Genomic DNA, 18499 nt, shown 5'->3' with positions numbered 1-18499 from the left:
ACTGCCTGCATCCACCCAATGCATCTGCCAGCCATGGTTTGCTCCCAAGATGGCAAATCAACCTACCAGGGTGTCTTCCCTCACCCCCTGACATTTGGATAAACCCCCAGCCTGCTGGGTGGCAGAAGGAGGAGGGATGCTGAGGAAGGGGGAGAGGGGAGGGCAGGTGCTTTTCTCGCTATCGCATCTACTCCATCTTATCGCCACGGTAATTTGATGATAAAAAATAATCCGAGGCTGGAAAGGAAACATGTGTAGTGGAGTAACGATTGAATGTAGGTGGATTGTGCCCTGGGGCGGCGGCTGGGAGATAGAAGGAAATGTCCTTCTGTTTGACATACTGCTGAGATGCGGTCCCTGCTCGCTGAGCGCTGCCTGTGGCGTGGGGACCTCGCTGGCCCGCGTGCAGCGTGGGGGGCAGGAGGGTGCCTGCCACCTCCTGTCCCTCTGCTGCACCCCCAAGGTGCTGCCCCCCCATCTGTGGTGGGCAGGAGGGTTCCTGCCACCTCCTGGCCCTCCACTGCACCCCCAAGGTGCTGAACCCTATCTGGCTGCCCCACACCTCACTCCCCGCATGCTTTGCGTTCCCCCCCCACCCTTTGGTTATGCTTCACAACTCATTTGATCAGCTGTCAGTAGCCAAATGTCTTTTTTAAGGAGTGGGTTATAGCCACTAATGTACTGAATGCTATTGCACTGGCTGCAGTTAGTGTTCCACAGCTAAATTACTATAATTAATGTTCCACTAGAACTGTTTGTAACAGGCGGTTGCGGGAGCCCTGGGTCTGGGCTTTCACAGCCACTGAATTATCTCGTCCCTGGAGAAGGAGCCTCTCGCAAGGGGAGGACCGAGGTCAGCAGCGGGACAGGCAGGCACGAGCCAAGCTGGGCTCCAGTAGATGGGGAACCCAAGGGCTGTTCCTCCTCGTGTTCCCCATCTCAGCTTCTCTCCCTGTGGAAGTGTGGCTAGGTGCACGAAGGGCTGTGACTGTGCTCCCAGCTGGGATGTGCTGCAGCCCTGCTGCATCATCCACCAGCCCCAGGGTATCGCTCACCACCCTCTGCGAGCTGCGTTATGAAGATGAAATGCCTACAGAAAAGCTCCCCGAAAACCTCGCAAAGGGTGGTCAGCAGGGATGTTTTCCCCTGTGCCAAGCACAGTAGCTCTGCCCGCCAGGGATAAAAATGATGATGATAAACCCTTCCCACCAGGGCAGAGCACGCATCCACAGCAAAACTGCACCCAAATCCATCCCTACCTCCCCTGCTCCCCCTTTGCCTCCTGGCGATGCCAGAGGTGCAGCGAGAAAAACTGCTCCAGGGGCAGGGAGGTGCACACACCCCTTGTTTCGCTAAACGTATTCGTTCAATACCTGCAACAAACAGATTAGCCAGGGCTTTATCAGGGACAAGAGAAGGGAGAGCAATGTGATAATGGTTTTCAGCAAATCCTCAGGCTGTCACAGATTAGAGCGGCCACGGCAGGAGCATTATCAGCCCTTTCCTCCTCTCCCCATCGCCTCCCCTTTTGTCTCCTCTTGCCATCGGATTTCTCCAGCCAATCTATCCGGGCGAGAGCCAGGCAGATACAAGACGAAGTCGGTTTCCATCTGATCCATGATTGGTTTTTCCTGGCAGCCGATCCGTGTCGCAGCATCGATCCGCGGGCCCCCCCCTCAGCGCTCATCACCTTGCGTGCGCGGAGAGGAAGGTGGTGGAGGGAAAGGGTGTCGAGGGACACTTCAAACCCGCCGTGTGCCATTGATCTGCGGGCAGGAGCGTGGCCAGGCCAGCCCTGCCAGGCAGGAGGGGCACAAGCCACCTGCCCTCGTGACAAGACTTGAAATGGCTGTGACCTTCTTGTTGAAGGAGAGGAATGGCATCAGAGAACTAGCAGGAGGAGGGAGCTGAGCCCCAGTTCCTCCTGGCCGGCAGCTGTGTGACTCTCGCCATCCCACCGAGGGGCAGCTCCGTGAGACAGGCACCAGGGCACTAGGAGCTGGCCAGGAGCCCTGTCTTCTCAGAGGGGACACCCACATCCTCATGTGTGCTCCCCATCTGTCTGTGCCACACCACGGTGCAGCCAGGCTCGAGAGGGGACCCATTGTGGCTCTGCAGCTTGCTGGAGCCTAGGGGAGCAGTGCTGTAAGACGCTGGAGAGGGTCACTTTTCCCTCTGAAAACTGGGGACAAGGCTGCCCTTCCTCCTGATGGCTACAATAAAGGTTTAACATGATGAAGTTTAACAAGGCCAAATGCCGGGTCCTGCACTTGGGGCACAACAACCCTGAGCAGCTACAGACTAGGAGACGTCTGGCTGGAAAGCTGCCTGGAGGAGAGGGACCTGGGGGTGTTGGTTGACAGCGACTGAACATGAGCCAGCAGTGGCCCAGGTGGCCAAGAAGGCCAATGGCATCTTGGCTTGGATCAGAAACAGCGTGGCCAGCAGGTCCAGGGAGGTTCTTCTCCCTCTGTACTCAGCACTGGTGAGACCGCTCCTCGAATCCTGTGTTCATTTCAGAGCCCCTCACCACAAGAAGGATGTTGAGGCTCTGGAGTGAGTCCAGAGAAGAGCAACGAAGCTGGTGAAGGGGCTGGAGAACAGGCCTTGTGAGGAGCGACTGAGAGAGCTGGGGGTGTTTAGCCTGGAGAAGAGGAGGCTGAGGGGAGACCTCATTGCTCTCTACAACTACCTGAAAGGAGGTTGTGGAGAGGAGGGAGCTGGGCTCTTCTCCCAAGTGACAGGGGACAGGATGAGAGGGAATGGCCTCAAGCTGTGCCAGGGGAGGTTTAGGCTGGACAATAGGAAAACATTTTTCACGGAAAGGGTCATTGGGCACTGGCAGAGGCTGCCCAGGGAGGGGGTTGAGTCACCTTCCCTGGAGGGGTTTAAGGGACGGGTGGACGAGATGCTTAGGGACATGGTTTAGTGTTTGATAGGAATGGTTGGACTCGATGATCTGGTGGATCTTTTCCAACCTGGTGATTCTATGATTCTATAAAGCTGCCTGCAGGCAGCGAATGGCACCAGACACGGAGCTTGTTGAGACACCTGGAGATGCTCGGAGGCCATTGCCCGATGGGCAGGGCAGTGGTGCTGTACCAGGCAGGGTGCTGCATCCCTGGGGCCAAGCTGAAGCATCCCAGGGTGATCATCTGTGCTGCCTGTCACCCCTCATGTCCCTCTGCCACCTGCCCAGGCAGAGCTGTGACAACTCTGCCTCTTCTTGCCTTCCCTGGCTCACCCAAGGGACAGTGTGCGGGTGGGTAGGAGGGCAGGAGGGGATATAACAAGTAATGGCCCTGAGTGTGGAAACAGTGTTAATAAAGTGTATTTCACTTTTAATTTTGACATATAATGTAATGATCTTTTTTAAGGCCCTATCATATTATCTGCATGACTAGATTATTGAGTCTTCATCATCTCCAGATAAATTTATGACCAGGATGATGCTTGGAATTTATTATCAGTCAATAGAGCTCAATACTGTAACAAGGCGTGTAATAAGATATACATATTTAATGATCCGGAGTAAAACAGCCCCGCTAATGGGCAGGATGAGACAGAGGCTGAAGCGTTAATTTCCATCCTCTGCCCCTTTCCACCAGAGCCTGCACTGTTCACATGGGATGAAGCCCTGGGGTCCCACGTGTCACCCAGTGTGGGCTGGGAGCGGGGACCAGCTCTGGGGGATGCCAGGGAGCACAGTCCTCATGTTGTTGTGGCTGGAGGCACGTGTGTGCTGCACGTACACAGCGGGAATGCTGCACGTTAGCGAGAAGGCACGTGTGTCTCCCTGTCCCTGTGGGAGACGCGCAGGTCTGTGTCACCCATAGCGCACAGGTCTCTGTAACATGGCTCTGTAGGTCTGGCTGACGTCCCCGGCTGCGTCATCTATGGGCCTGATATGTGTCTGCCTCCTCCTAGCCTGTCACTCTGGGTGAGCCTTGAATAAAGCTGCCACAAGGCCAGACACCTGGGGGTGTTGGTTGACAGCAACTGAACATGAGCCAGCAGTGGCCCAGGTGGCCAAGAAGGCCAATGGCATCTTGGCTTGGATCAGAAACAGCGTGGCCAGCAGGTCCAGGGAGGTTATTCTCCCTCTGGACTCAGCACTGGTGAGACCGCTCCTCGAATCCTGTGTTCATTTCAGGGCCCCTCACCACAAGAAGGATGTTGAGGCTCTGGAGCGAGTCCAGAGAAGAGCAACGAAGCTGGTGAAGGGGCTGGAGAACAGGCCTTATGAGGAACTTCTGAGAGAGCTGGGAGTGTTTAGCCTGGAGAAGAGGAGGCTGAGGGGAGACCTCATTGCTCTCTCCAACTACCTGAAAGGAGGTTGTGGAGAGGAGGGAGCTGGGCTCTTCTCCCAAGTGACAGGGAACAGGACAAGAGGGAATGGCCTCAAGCTCCGCCAGGGGAGGTTTAGGCTGGACAATAGGAAAACATTTTTCGCGGAAAGGGTCATTGGGCACTGGAACAGGCTGCCCAGGGAGGGAGTTGAGTCACCTTCCCTGGAGGGGTTTAAGGGGTGGGTGGACGAGGTGCTGAGGGACATGGTTTAGTGATTGATAGGAATGGTTGGACTCAATGATCCGGTGGGTCTTTTCCAACCTGGTGATCCTATCACTCTATGATTCTATGATGGCTGGCAAAGGCCTTCTGGTGCTTTCCATGTTTCACAGGCAAGCCTGAAATCCTACATCTGGGATGGCGACAAGGGGAGCCGAGCTGCAGAGCCAGGGTGGATGGCCAGTCCCCATCCCCATTGTGCGAGGACGCCTCCAATCCTGCAGTCTCAGTGCAAAGCGCTTGGTGGGGGGACAATCCCCCGTGAGCTGCGCTGGCTGTGCCATCGGGACAGGGTGTCCCACGCTCCCACTCCCTTGGACGCATCCCTGGCAAGAGAATGAGCAGCGCTGGGGTGATCAGACCACGGGAAGCAGGTCTGTGTGCCAAAGCACCCCAGCCTTGCGTGATGGAGTTGTGTCAAACTGGGCTCCGCCTCCCTCGACAGGTTGTATTTTGAGCTGCCGCCAATGATTTTTTTTCAACCTTTGGGATGTTATTAAATTAGTTTCCTAGGACTTTTAATAAGCACTTTTGATGCCTTTGAAGCATGCGGCTTTGTGGGAAGATTACAGTCCCGCATCCATCTCGCTGGGAGAGAAACAATGGCAGCAGGGCTGGCGTTTGATCTCTCCTCCAGAAGGCAAGAGAGGGTTTGTGTGAGACAAAGAGGTGAGCTGCTGATTTGGAGCTAATGTTTAAAAATAGGTAGGTCTCCCTCCAAGATAAAGAGGCCTGCCCTTCTCTGTGTAATCGCCTGCCTCTGCCTCGCTGGACCTGCAGAAACACTGCTCGCTTTATTTGAATGCTTCGAGTGCAGCGCCGCGGTTTGATTCTGGGTCCTTTTAAAGCAATAACTAGGCCATCTGACCAAGCTTTAAAGAGCAGAAGAACTTTCCATTAGGACTCGCCACACACTCTTGGTGGCACTGGAATTGCATCCTTGCCTTTTATTTCCTTTCTCTGACATCTCGTGTCACTCACAGGCAGAGAAACTCAGTTTTATAAACCCTCCCATTTCTCCCTTGAAATTTCTCCCTAATTAGGGTCCCAATCCCAGTGGTGGGACTGGATGTCAGGAGTTGGATGTGGAGCAGAACCAACAGCCAAGAGGTGTCAGGGGGTTTGCAGGGTTCAAAATGCCCTGCAAAACCCCAGAGTCTGGCCTTCTGCTACCCTAAATGAACTCTTCATCAGAGAAGGGCACGGCAGCACGCGGAGGGGGTTCAGGAGGCAGGGACAGCTGCACCAGTGCTGGGAACCAGCAGGAAGGCAGGCTGAAGTTCTCCCTGCAGCTTGGGGACGTCCTGGTACCCAGCAGGATCAGTCAGGGACAGGGGGACAATATCTCTCACGCCTGTCTGTCCCCTCAGCTCCTACTCAGCAGAACCAGAGCCATCATCCCAGCCGTGCCAAGCATCCTCATGCCCAGCCCTGGCGCAGGGTTTAGCAGGGACCATCGGGTGAGTTATACACCACAAGCACCTGGCTCCGGCCAAGCGTGCCTGTGGCATGGGGAGAAAAGGCGTCAGGGGAGCCAAATTCCCTTTATCTGCGGGTAACTACTGCTGCCTTTAACAGCCTGGAATAAACTAGCCATAAATATCCTGATCATAAGTACTTAGATATGGCAACTTTACACTGAACAGAGGTTTTAACCTTCCCTGGGAGGATACCCAGCTCTACATCACTGATTGTTTCCCTCCAGCTGCACGGCCAAAGGCATGATTCTATGATTCTAAGCTCTAGGTGAGCTGCTCGGAGCAGCTGCACCTGCTGTCACCAGCTCTCAGCCCAGTGTAGCCCCAGTCCTTACCTCAGTTTTGGGGCCAGGTCTCTCTTCTATGCTCAGGGTCTGGCTGCTGCCACCCTGTGTCCTGCTGGAGGGGCCAGGAAGGAGCCTTCCCACCACACGCTGCCTGCCAGAGGGTGTGCGTGGGGAGAATCATAGAATCACTAGATTGGGAAGGACCCACTGGATCATCGAGTCCAGCCATTCCCATCAGTCACCAAACCACGACCCTCAGCGCCTCATCCACCCATCCTTTAAACACCTCCAGGGATGGTGACTCAACCCCCTCCCTGGGCAGCCGTTCCAGTGCCCAATAACCCTTTTGGTGAGGAAATTTTTCCGTGTGTCCCGTCTGAACCTCCCCTAGTGCGGCTTGAGGCCATTCCCTTTCGTCCTATCACCTTTCTGTAGGGAAGCACCAGCACTGGATCCTGTGATTTACTGGTCTCCTGTGGTGACCCACCTCGTTCTCCCCTTCCCACCCGCAGAGCCCCAGAGAGGGGCCCTGAGCCACCAACTTCTGCAGGAACTTGTCACCATCACCCTGTCCCCGTACCAGCCCTGGAGAAGGGGGCAGCTTGCCTCGTCCCTGCCCCTCACCAGTGCCCCAGACCTGACTTTATTCTGCACGGCGACTTTCAGGCGAGCTGTAAAACACTCGGACGAGTTAAATAATACACGACAGTGTACGGTATAAATTACAGGAATGCAGCGGTGGAGCGACATTGTATGCTGAATAAATTAAAGGCTGCGTGACTTACAGGCGAGATTGATCTCCTGCCGAGCATTTTGTTTAGTGACGTGCTTGTCATAAGAGAGAGCTAATTAGGGGCGTGGAGGTGCGCAGCTCTGGCACTGGGGAGAGCAGCACTAACTGGGATCCCGAAGGTCAGCGGGGTCCCCGCGCTTCCAGGCTTTGCTCTTTCCAAAACTGGCTGCATGCTAAGGTCCTGTTAGCTGGGTGCTGGCTGCATTCTTGGGGCCATCCAGCTCTGTCAAACCCCAAGGAAAAGGTCTGTGCTGTCATGGGGAGGTGCTGGGGTCTAAAAGTAGGTGCCTGGCTCAGGGAACGCAGCCAGGTGATGCCTCTGGGTCTGCCCTGGGCAAGGGCTCACGGCGACATGGAGTTGCCCCAGCATGAGTCTCTTCCCACTGGAGCAGAACCTCGCTACCACAATCCTTGCCTCCTGTGGCTGTTCCGAGCCGGTTCTGCCTCCCACATCCCCGAGCCCTGGCACTGCTCCTGGTGACACAGGGACCTCACCGGTGCAGGGGGACCCAGGGCTGGCCGAGCAGAGGAGCTGAGCGCTGTGGGGCTGGTTTGGAGGCTGGATGGTAGAAAAAGGCACATTCTTCTCCAAAATCAGGTAGGGATAGCAGGATACTGAGCAATGGAGCTGGTGAGGGGCCTGGAGAACAAGTCTTACGAGGAGCAGCTGAGGGAGCTGGGGTTGTATAGCCTGGAGAAGAGGAGGCTGAGGGGAGACCTCATTGCTCTCTCCAACTACCTGAAAGGAGGGTGTGGAGAGGAGGGAGCTGGGCTCTTCTCCCAAGTGACAGGGGACAGGACGAGAGGGAATGGCCTCAAACTCCGCCAGGGGAGGTTTAGGCTGGACAATAGGAAAAAATTTTTCACGGAAAGGGTCATTGGGCACTGGAACAGGCTGCCCAGGGAGGGAGTTGAGTCACCTTCCCTGGAGGGGTTTAAAAGATGGGTGGATGAGGTGCTGCGGGACATGGTTTAGTACTTGATGGGAATGGTTGGACTCGACGATCCAGTGGGTCCTTTCCAACCTAGTGATTCTATGATTCTACCGAGGGAGGAGGAGGTTTCTTGAGGACATGGTTTGGACTGGATACTGTTGGGGAAGATGTGCTTCCTGGAGAGGTGGCTGAGAGGCTTGGCTGCTTGGTCGTCAACTTTAATCGCCAAACTCGGGGTCGAGTTTGGAGGCTGGTCCTGCTGGACCCCTGGTTCAGGCAGCAGAGCAGGAACAGCTCCCACACCCTGTCACATCTGCCAGGAGGTCTGTCCCCACCAGCCGGGGAGCGATGCCGGGCACAATGTGCATGACCAATGAGACCGTGGCAGAGGTTGTGCCACAAGGCCGGCCACGGGGAGACCTTCTTGGGCTGCCGGGAGAGGTCTGGAGGCTGGAGGCCGTGCTCCGGAGCGGGCTGGCCGGCGGGATGCTCTCCCTCTGGCCCGGCGGCTGTCTGTCACTCGGCGGGATTATGAGTAGTGAGCGTAATGCATCGGCGTATGAATAGGGTTGTCTGGCTGATGGTGATGTATCGTTTTTCATTACTGCCTCTCAAGCCCTCCCTGCTCCACGTGTGGAAATTCTATTTATTCCCTAATTTGTAAAAATTCCCTCCTTATCTGATACCAATCAGGGAGGGGTAATTGGCTCTCCAGGGCTAGCGGCTGGGGTCCTGATGAAGAGATATGTGTGTCTGCTCCGGCTGTCCAGGCACCCTGCCCTGCTGCACCAGCGACACGGGCCACAATTAATAATGATTTGCAAATGGCAGACAAGCAATAACGCAGAAAGATGTCCAGCCAGCCTCCTGCCCGCCCCTTAATTTCCTTCTGTAATATAAATGGCACGGGAACGAAAATCCAGCGCTATAAATTCTGAAATTAGTTATTCACCGTAATAAATGGTTCCTTTTTTGGTGCGCCCCCATCCTTCTGCCCTGACTCCCCCCCCAGTCCCTCCCCCCATCCCACCCCCTCGCCGGCTCCCTACTTCATTTGAGTCCTAATATGCAAATGCTGTAATTTAACGGGATGGTGAAGTTGATTTTCATGTTAACTTAATTACTTTGATTTATGAAGGGCTGGAATGCAGACACGGCTCTGTCCTTCCCCACCTCCCACCCTTGTCCCTCTGCTGTCCCGCTGACCCGCCGCCTCTCTTCCCTTGTTCTTCCCTTTTTCCCTCTCCTCCCTTCCTCTTCTTGCCCAACTTTAGTGTTTTATTAGCTGCCTTTAAGTGGACATAAGTCCTCGCGACAATCGCGTGATGTGGAGGACAAATTCCCCGTCCTGCCTTGTTTAATCGTGCCTGGATAATGGATGTATAATTGACTCATTTGAATGCTTTTGCCTACAGGAGTGCAGAGCATTAAATGTTTGATTGCCTTAATTTCCAAACAGATCATTATCCCCTTCTTACCCGCTCTTAATAAACACTTTATGAGGATTTTTTTTGTAAAGGGAAAAAAATCTCCACTCCTCGTACTTCTCTGAAGTGATAAACTCTAATTAAGTCTAATATTTAAAAATATGGTAATGGTGACTTGTTTGAATAAGTGGCCTACATTTCCATAATTTCATTATTACGTAAAACACGCTAATTATTTGAAGTGTGCTTATTACTAAAAGAGAAATCTCCTCCTAATAAAGATGAAATTGGCTTTTTTCCCTGTATTGCTGCACACGCTGTTCCCCTTCCCTCCTGGCCGGTGAGCGGCCGCAGCCAGGAGCGGAGCCCTCGCTTTGTTTGCCCTGGGGATCCTGCCGGCCTGCAAAGATGCTGGATGCGTGGAGATGGTCACAGGGGCTGGAGGACAAACCGAGGGCTCTGCACACCCTGTGCCACCCTTGCACCCAGCAATTTCGCTCCAGGAGCTGTTGGGGATGGTGCAAGAGAGCTCAGCCCCAACTGTTGGTCCCCTCTAGCTGGGATTCCTTCATCTCAGGATCCCTCCGCACGGCATCGTCTGTGCCAGGCAGCCAGGTGTCCTGCAGTGCTGTATCCTGCCAGGATGCCCCAGCTGGGGTGAGCAGCATTTGGAGGCCTCAAAGAGCCCCGATATGCAGGATGGGATGAGCATCCCGCTCCCCGGGACAGGGACAGCAACAGGTAGGGCGAGGATTAATTGTGCCCAGCCCCTCTTCCGCACCGTGCGGGAGGTCTGCGGCGGGGCGGGCAGGGGAGGCACTGGGATGAAGTCAATATAAAACTAATTTTCTTTTCTTCGTGAAGAAATGAGGTGTGTGGCAGTAACGTAATTGCAGATAATGAGGTAAGTTATTCTTAATATTCTGCACGTCGCTGTCAGCTCCACCTATTAATATACCTGCTGGCTGTGCGGGGCACGCGGAGCCCCTCGCCCTGCGCAGGATTATGAGGCCATTCATTTGGGAGCAGCCTGCAAGGACCATCCCCGGTGTCCCTATGGATCCCTTCAGGCTGGGAGCTCTGCCATGTCCTTGTCACCGCTGTCGCTGGGCATCCCAGTGTCTCCATCTGGGATGGATGGAGACCAGCCAAAGCTCCCTCCTGGCTCCGTTGCTGAGCAAACGCTGTCACCTCTGACCCCTGATGGCTGTCCCCTTCTGGGGATGTTCCTGCTCAGGGGGAGCGTGCAGCCCCCGTGGGGGACACAGCGCCCAGCGCTCCCCTTGGTGACTGCTGGGGACACCGGCAGGAGTGCTGGGACGCGTGGCGACTGCCCGGCTCCCACTGGTCCCAAGGCCACTTGCTGTCACCTGGGGTGACGAAGGGCAGTGGTGGCCGGGCAGCCCTGTTTCCACTTTGCAGGGAGCTGTTATACAAAGGCAGCGGTGATATTATTCATTAACAGTAATCTGCCATTAGAACATTGACAAATGGCCCCTCGTCGCCTGAGCATCAGTTCTTGTACAGCCCATAAAGCATGGGGACAGTTTAAATATGGACCTGCTCAGCTTGGGCGGGGGGTGATCCGTCTTCCCAGCCGTAGCCCAGGTGCGGCGGGGCTGCCTCCAAATGAGCACATTTAGGGGGGCCCTGTGCTCCCCCAGCCCCTCTTTTGGGATTGGAAAGCTCCCTCCTTGCATCTTGGGCCAGCGGACGGTGGTCACAGCAGCACTCAGCCCTCCAGGTCCCCGTGGCGGTGGTGGCCAGGTGGTTTGGTCCCATGGTGCCCGTTGCTTCTCCTGGCAGGCCATTCCCGTGGTGCAGCCACATCGTGCCAGCCTCTTGCTGCCTAAATCCTCGTGTTTTCCCTGGGTTCGTGGCGGTGCTGCTGCAGCAGCTTTAGGGAGGGCGCACGCCAAGTGCTGAGCCCAGCACTGCGGGCTGGGGGGTTTCTGCTCAATCCTGGCAGAGGAGCAGGGTGGGAACGTCCATGTCCATCCAAGGACAAGGGCAGTCAGCAATGCTGAACAGCAGCAAACTCCAGCCGTAAAAATACAGGTCTTCCACCTTGCGTGTGTGCATGTGACAGGGGACAGGACAAGAGGGAATGGCATCAAGCTCCGCCAGGGGAGGTTTAGGCTAGACGTTAGGAAAAAATTCTTTACAGAAAGGGTCATTGGGCACTGGAACAGGCTGCCCAGGGAGGTGGTTGAGTCACCTTCCCTGGAGGTGTTTAAGGCACGGGTGGACGAGGTGCTGAGGGACATGGTTTAGTGTTTGGTAGGAACGGTTGGACTCGGTGATCCGGTGGGTCTCTTCCAACCTGGTTATTCTGTGATTCTGTGATTCTGTGATGTGCTGCTGTCCCTGAGTGTCAAGGGGCTGAGATGTGGGTGTTGAGGCTGCGCAGTGTCACAGTGGGTCATGGAATCATAGAAAGTCTAGGTTGGAAAAGACCTTTGAGATCAGCAAGTCTACCCAACACCTCCAGGGGTGGGGACTCAGTCACCCCCCGGAGCAGTCATTCCAGTGCCTGAGAACCCTTTTGGTGAAGAAATATTTCCTGATGTCCAATCTGAACCTCCCCTGGCACAACTGGAGGCCATTGCCTCTTGTCCTGTCACTTGGGAGCTGGAGACAGTAGGATGATACTGAAACACCAGGTGGAGGGGTTAAAACCCAACAAGGCTGCCTGGCAGGGAAGGTCCCAGAGGTGTCCAGGACTCAGCATCTCGGGCCGAGTCCAATCCTGGCCGTCCCAGGGTAACCGCAGCACTCGGGAGCGGCGGGACGAGGCGAGGGCAGGGAGGCAGGACAGAGCCACCGCTGGGTTGGCAGGAGGCAGGATAACCCCAGGCTGACCCCTTCCACACACACCACGCAACACCCCTAAATCAATTGCATCTTATTATTACAATATCAATATACAATATTCCTACAATAACACCATTGATTTTCTACTCAGAGGCTGCACCTCAGTCTGTTTTAAAGAGGAGGGAGTTAATAGTGCCCTCATTAAAAATCTATAGATTACCCCCCACCCCCAAAAAAGAAAAAGCAGTTTATATTCATTAGGGCTATTGAATATAAAGTAATATGTTTGTGTAGGACATTGGAGTAATGTGATAATCCGTCCGCATATCAGGGAGAAATCCACTTAGCAACCCTGTCAGCTTGACAAGAAAAATGTGCCCATAAAGTCAGGAATACATTGAGGGAGCGAGCACGCGGAGAGCGGGGGCATGCGTGCGTGCGCGCCTGGGTGGCACCAGCACAGCCACCTTCACCCCAGCCGTGCGTCCCCCTGCCCGGGCTTGGGGACACCCCAAAAGCCCCTGGAGGTGTCCGGGGCCAGGTACACCCCAGGTGGAGGTGGCGGGGGGGTCATCCTGGTGGGACAGGGCTGCTGGGTGCCAGCCCGGGTGCCAGGGCAGCCCCATCGTGGCCGTGGCCACCCTGGGAAGAGCTGGGATGGGGCGCGGGGCTGCCCGATCCCCCTCACCTGCCTCAGACCCCGCTCATCGCCTTCCCCGTGCTCACCTTTGCGATGGATTAAGTGCTGAAAGAGCAGCAAAGCAATCCCGTTCGTGCTCTCTTAGACTGTCAATTGGCATTTTTGTAATAGAAATTCCTTTCACAAGGTAACGACGGCCAGATTTAGAGGATTTCATATTGCTAATAATTCCCCAAACAGCCATCTGACTGTGTTGTTTTAAAAGCCGCTTAGTTTTTTGCTTTGGAGTTTATGAAAATCTCCCACTCTAATATCCCGAGAGCCAGCCTATAATTGTGTTATTAAATCAATCGGAGCGGATTACATTGTAAAATCAATAGATGGCTGTAATTGCATATTAGAAAGTTGTTCTGCTGTTGTTGATTTTTTTTTTTACATGGATAATTATAATAAGCGTGTTTACCTTAGTGCTGATTTGGAATGAGTCTCACTAAATGACTTACGACGAGCTTGGCGGGTCGTGGCATCGCTTGGGACGGTGAGGATGGTGCCAGACGTGCGGGTGGCACCAACCCACTGGGGTCCCGCTGGCTTTGCAGGGTGGCAGCTCGGGGACCAGGGCAGCTCCCAGCACAATAAGGCTTTGGGGACACAGCTGGTGAGGTTATGAAGAAGCCCGTGGTCGCAGAAGCTCTCCCCAAGGACCGCTGGTCCTTGGGGAGAGCTTCTGCGACCACGGGCTTCTTCCTAAACCCAAGGACCAGCTTGGGGAGGACAGGTGGTGCCATGGGGTTCTGCTGCCCATTCAGCCGCACCCAAGGTCTTTGAGGTGGGGCAGAGCAGAGCTTTCAAATCCGAGCCACCCCCTGACACATCTCAGAGACCAGAATTTGCTTCGCTGTTCCTTTTTTTAGGGGTTGCGCTCCCCTGCCTCGGTTTCCCCGGCTTTTGAGCCACCGTCTCCCTCTTGGGTCCCACTGGAAGCTGGTTTCCTGGGGCTCAGCTGGCCTGGGGTGGGACAGATGGAGCAGAGGGTCCCCTAAGGATGGTGTGGGACTCACCTGAACGGGAACAAGTGGCAGTAGGAGCTGGCACTGTGGCTTGGCCGGGCGGGACACCCGTCATCTCCAGGACCCTTCCGGAGCCATCGGTGCCACCTCAACCAGTAGAGGAGGCACAGACAGACGAGCTTGTTTCTGCCACCACAGCAGCCAGGGGGGCTGAGGACACCTCTCCTTCACTGGGCTGCCCAGCTCCTTTCCCCAGCGTGGCACACAGGCAGGGGTGCCATGAGGAAGCCTGGAGGGACACTCGGGAAGGGAGTGTCCCCTCTCCCACTGCCAGCCACCCGCCAGGAGAATCCCGAGCAGCTCAGGGCAGTTCCCCAGGGAGCTGCACGCAGTGGATGCTCCCTACGCCGCCAGCCCGATGCTGGGGAAGGGACGATGGCTTTGCCAACAGGTCACGGGGCTGGGCAGAGCTGGCAGGGAAGAGCAAGGCAGCGTGGCAGCCCCGTCCCCGCTGGCAGCGCTGGCCCTCAATCCGGCACGTGGCACTGTCAGCAGGCAGCCTGCTGTCTCCTAGACAGTGAAATATGGCCACAATTAGCCCGGATACAGTTCAATTATGATAAACAGCGTTTGCACCCTTTAAGCCGTGATTAAAAGGCCTCCTCCCGTTGATAGAGAGACCTAATTTCACATTATTATCGCTGTAGCTTGATTATAAAGCACTCCCTGGATTTACAGTTGGGAGATGGATGTGGAGGCTTCTTTATCATTTACACATCAGTAATGATGCAGCCTTCCCTCCACCACAACATCCATCCCGCGGCGGCGACGGCGGGGAGAGGGGGGCCCTGCCTGCGCCCCCGTCGCGGGGCACCCTCTCCCCGCGTCCGCCGGGCCCCGCTGCCACACGCAAGTGGGCAAAGTCACCCTTACCGTAACAGCTTGATAAATGGGCGGGCGGTAATGAAATGGAGACATCAAGGCGTGGGGCGAGGAAGAAAGAGTGGTAATCGGAACGAGTGGAGCTGTCCCGAAACGGAGGGGAGCGGGAAGAAGGATCGCCTCTGCGCCGTGTGCTGTCAAGGGAGAAATTACACATTTACTCTTGCTTTTTCTTAAGGAGACGGCCCTCATAGATCAAAACATGGATTTACAAGCCAATTTTCAACATGAAATATAGACACCAGGAATCAATTTAAGCCCGGCTTCTATTTTAGCAAACGGTGCCTGTGTTTAGTCCCAGGTAAATAACGCCAGCCGGAGCCTTCCCCCTCTCCATCACGGCCGCGGTGCTGCCAGTCGGGGGTGGCTGTGGCTCATGGGGCACAGGGCAGCACTAAGCACCAGCTCTGGCGGGGATGGGGACAACCACGGTGGCAAACAGAGAGAGCCAGGTGGCACACGGCCCCTGCCCGAGGAGGGCGAGGGGAAGGAGAGGACCCTGTTTGGCTGGTGGAGGGTAGCTCTGGCATCGCCTGCTGTCCCCATCGCGGTGTGGGGACAGCCCCTTTGCTCTAAACTGGCATCTCTGTGCTCTCTCCGCAGACGACTGTAAGAACATCGCCAACATCATGAAGACACTGGCCCATAGAGGCTTCATCTTCAAGCAGACCTCCAAACCCTTTTGATCCCCAAGGCGAGCCAGGCAAGGGCTGCATGTGCCCGGCGCCGGCGAGGCGGGGAGGACGGGCTCCAGCATTCAAACAAAACGGCAACCGAGGCCAGAGGAACCGACACAAAAAATCTCAATTTCAGCTGTTAACTCCAGTAGAGATTGTATATATGGGAAGGCAAATCTGTGTAGACCTGATGTGACTCCCTCTCTGGGCTGCTCCGGACATTATGCCATGCTAGCGGACAGCCGCGTAGGGCGCTTGCACCACATTTTAGACTCGTAGTTTGTTCTTTTTTCTTTGGCTCCTGATTTCCAACCCGCCCTCCATATCCTACCCCGTTCTCCCTCCTCTGCCCCGTAGCCAGAGCATCCCCCATCTCCTTCCCGGCATGGGCCGTTCCCCGCCTTCCCTTTTTTTCTTTCTTTTCTCTGGTTTTATGTTTTCAGGCCCCGACGGCTGCGGTGCCCGGGCTGCACTGGCGGAGGCTCAGCAGTGTCGAGACGGCCCCTCGCCCTCCCCGCCAGCCCCTCGCCTCTCCCCCCGAGCACCTTTTCCCCTTTTTGAGTCAACACTAACCCCTCTCCGACTCCTGTATGTGACAAACGCGATCCGTCTCTTTATGTTCAAGGTGAAGTGCCTGTATTCTCCGCTGCAGAGCCCCTGGCAGCCCCGCCGCGGGCTGCGGGGTCCGGGAGGGCTCCCTTCAGCGGGGCAGGGGGCCCAGCGGGCGGCCGGGCAGCAGGAGGGAGGTGACAGTGCCCGCGCGGAGCCCCGTCCCGTCTGCTCGTGCCTCTTGCGGGGCTGGGTGGGACGCCCAGCCCTTGCGCCAGCCCCAGCTCCACCGAGGGGCCAAGCTCGCCGCGGCGCCACGTCCATTGCCGGCGGTGGACGTGCCAGCGCACCCCCCTGGCCCACAGGTACCCGAGCAGGGGGAGCTGCGAATTGCCCCGCGCCCCCGACCCCGTCCCTCGGTTCCCAAGCTGCGGCTCAGCCCCCCACGTGCCCGCGGTCCCCCTGGCAGGTCCCCGCGGGCGCTCAGCGGCAGCTGGCTTGTTGGCTGAGAAGAGATGCCGAGCACATCCCCTGCGGCTGGGTGGGCTCCCAGCCCGCCGGGGTGGCCGTGGGTCCCCCCTGGTGTCACCCGGTGTCACCCAGCCCTGGGGCCCCTGCTGAATGGAGCCCTCGTCCGGGCGCTGACCTGCAGGGAGGCTGCAGCCCCGGGCCCGTGCGTGCATGGCCTGGAGCAGAGCCGGTGACGGCAGCCAGAAGGGCAATACAGGCACTGAACTTGGCGGTACATGACTGCATGGTGTGTGGTGTTCCAGTTAAACCAACCGATAATGCAAACCCAGCATTTTCATTGTCTAGTTATTCCAATCCTTGCTGTAAATGTGCCACATGAATAAAGTTTGGGGGTAAAGGAGCCCGGGCTGTGCCCATGCATGTGTGAGTGTGTGTGGGGCAGCGGGAGCAGGACGTCCCACCGACAGGACTGCACCTCCTGGGCATCCCAGAGCATCCGTGCTTCCCGAACAGCTGAGCTTTTGGCTCTGGAAGGGAGGTCCGGGTTCCCTGCTCTCCAGCATGGGCACCGTGGGTGGACAGCGTCCCCCACCACCTCATTTTGCTTGTGTCCCAGGATGGCTCTGCCCCAAGGATGCCAACAGCCAGGTCTGCCCCAGCACAGCCTTCTGCTCGGTGGAGGGTGACAGCCACCATGTCCCACTGGCTACCGTCACCCACCCTGCAGCCTGGCTCGCTGTCCCCACAGGGCCGGTGCCACCGGCGGAGCCTCACGAACCCAGCAGTGAGATGCTCAGGAGCGGTGCAGAAAATGCCACCGCATCCAGGTGCCCGAGGGGCCCTGCCCAGCCCCGGTGACAGGGATGCTGCTGGGCAGCTGGCAGAGTAGGCAGTGCCAGAAGGGGCAACCGCAGCCCACCTGCTCCAGGCAGAGGTCACGGGGGTTTCAGTGGCTCGCTCTGTGCAGCCCCCGATCAGCTTTATTGACTGACTTTCGATGGAGTCGTCTAATTAGTTTTCTATGAAAACTAAGAACTTGGCCTTTGCCCTTTACCCCTGCAGGCAAGAACGTGACTCGGAGGACGTTGTCACGGCGGATCGATCACCGGTTACACTTGAAAGGCAGCAGAAAGGGGACACGGGGTGGGCAGGCAAGCGAAGTGGCAGCCAGGAAGAGAGCAAGCAGCAGGGGCCACCCGTGCCCACAGTGACAAACCCAGGCTCCCATCGCTAGCGTCAGCAGCACCTCAGCCCCTCCAAGCCATGGGGTGCAAAGATCAGGGGCTCCTCTCTTCGCAGGCTGAAGCCAGAGGTGTCCACCTGCCCAGGGCAGGAGGACACGAGCCTGACAGCAAGTGCTGGGGACAAGAAGAGTGTCTCCTGGCGGGGAGTCCTGCACCCAAGCTGGAGAAATCCCAAGAACAAACACATGCTGGGTGGAGAATGGATTGAGAGCATCCCTGAGAAGGACTGGAGGTGCTGGTGGATGAGAAGCTCAACATGAGCTGGCAATGGGCACTTGTAGCCCGGAAAGCCAACTGTATCCTGGGCTGCATCGAGAGAGTGTGACCAGCAGGACAATGGAGGGGATTCTACCCCTCTACTCCACTCTGGTGAGACCTCACCTGGAGTCCTGTACTTAGTTCTGGGGCCTTCAGCAGAGGAACAACTTGCTTGTTAGAACAAGTCCAGAGGAGGCCACGAAGATGATCTGAGGGCTGGAGCACCTCTCATACGAGGGAAGGCTGAAAGAGATGGGGTTGTTCAGCCTGGAGAAGAGAAGGCTCTGGGGAAACCTTAGAGCAGCTTCCAGTGCTGAAAGGGGCTCCAGGAAAGCTGGGGAGGGACTCTTGATCAGGGAGTGCAGGGATAGGATGAGGAGGAACAATTTTGAGCTGAAAGAGGGG

At 56.4% G+C, this 18499-nt stretch overlaps 1 protein-coding gene across 2 annotated transcripts in view; it reads left to right on the top strand.

Moving 5' to 3' along the window:
• The window catches only part of ERI3 (ERI1 exoribonuclease family member 3), a 140942-nt gene extending 123950 nt beyond the window's left edge, over positions 1-16992 (top strand). For both annotated transcript variants that reach the window (XM_069862991.1, XM_069862992.1), the window contains exon 8: positions 15499-16992. In XM_069862991.1, coding sequence (XP_069719092.1) covers positions 15499-15581 — 83 coding nt within the window. In that variant the 3' untranslated portion in view covers positions 15582-16992. The remainder of the gene's footprint in view (positions 1-15498) is intronic.
• The last annotated feature ends 1507 nt before the right edge of the window (positions 16993-18499 follow it).

Source organism: Phaenicophaeus curvirostris, chromosome 8 (assembly GCF_032191515.1).
Source record: "Phaenicophaeus curvirostris isolate KB17595 chromosome 8, BPBGC_Pcur_1.0, whole genome shotgun sequence".
NCBI lineage: Eukaryota > Metazoa > Chordata > Aves > Cuculiformes > Cuculidae > Phaenicophaeus > Phaenicophaeus curvirostris.
This window is presented reverse-complemented; position numbering and strand designations above follow the sequence as displayed.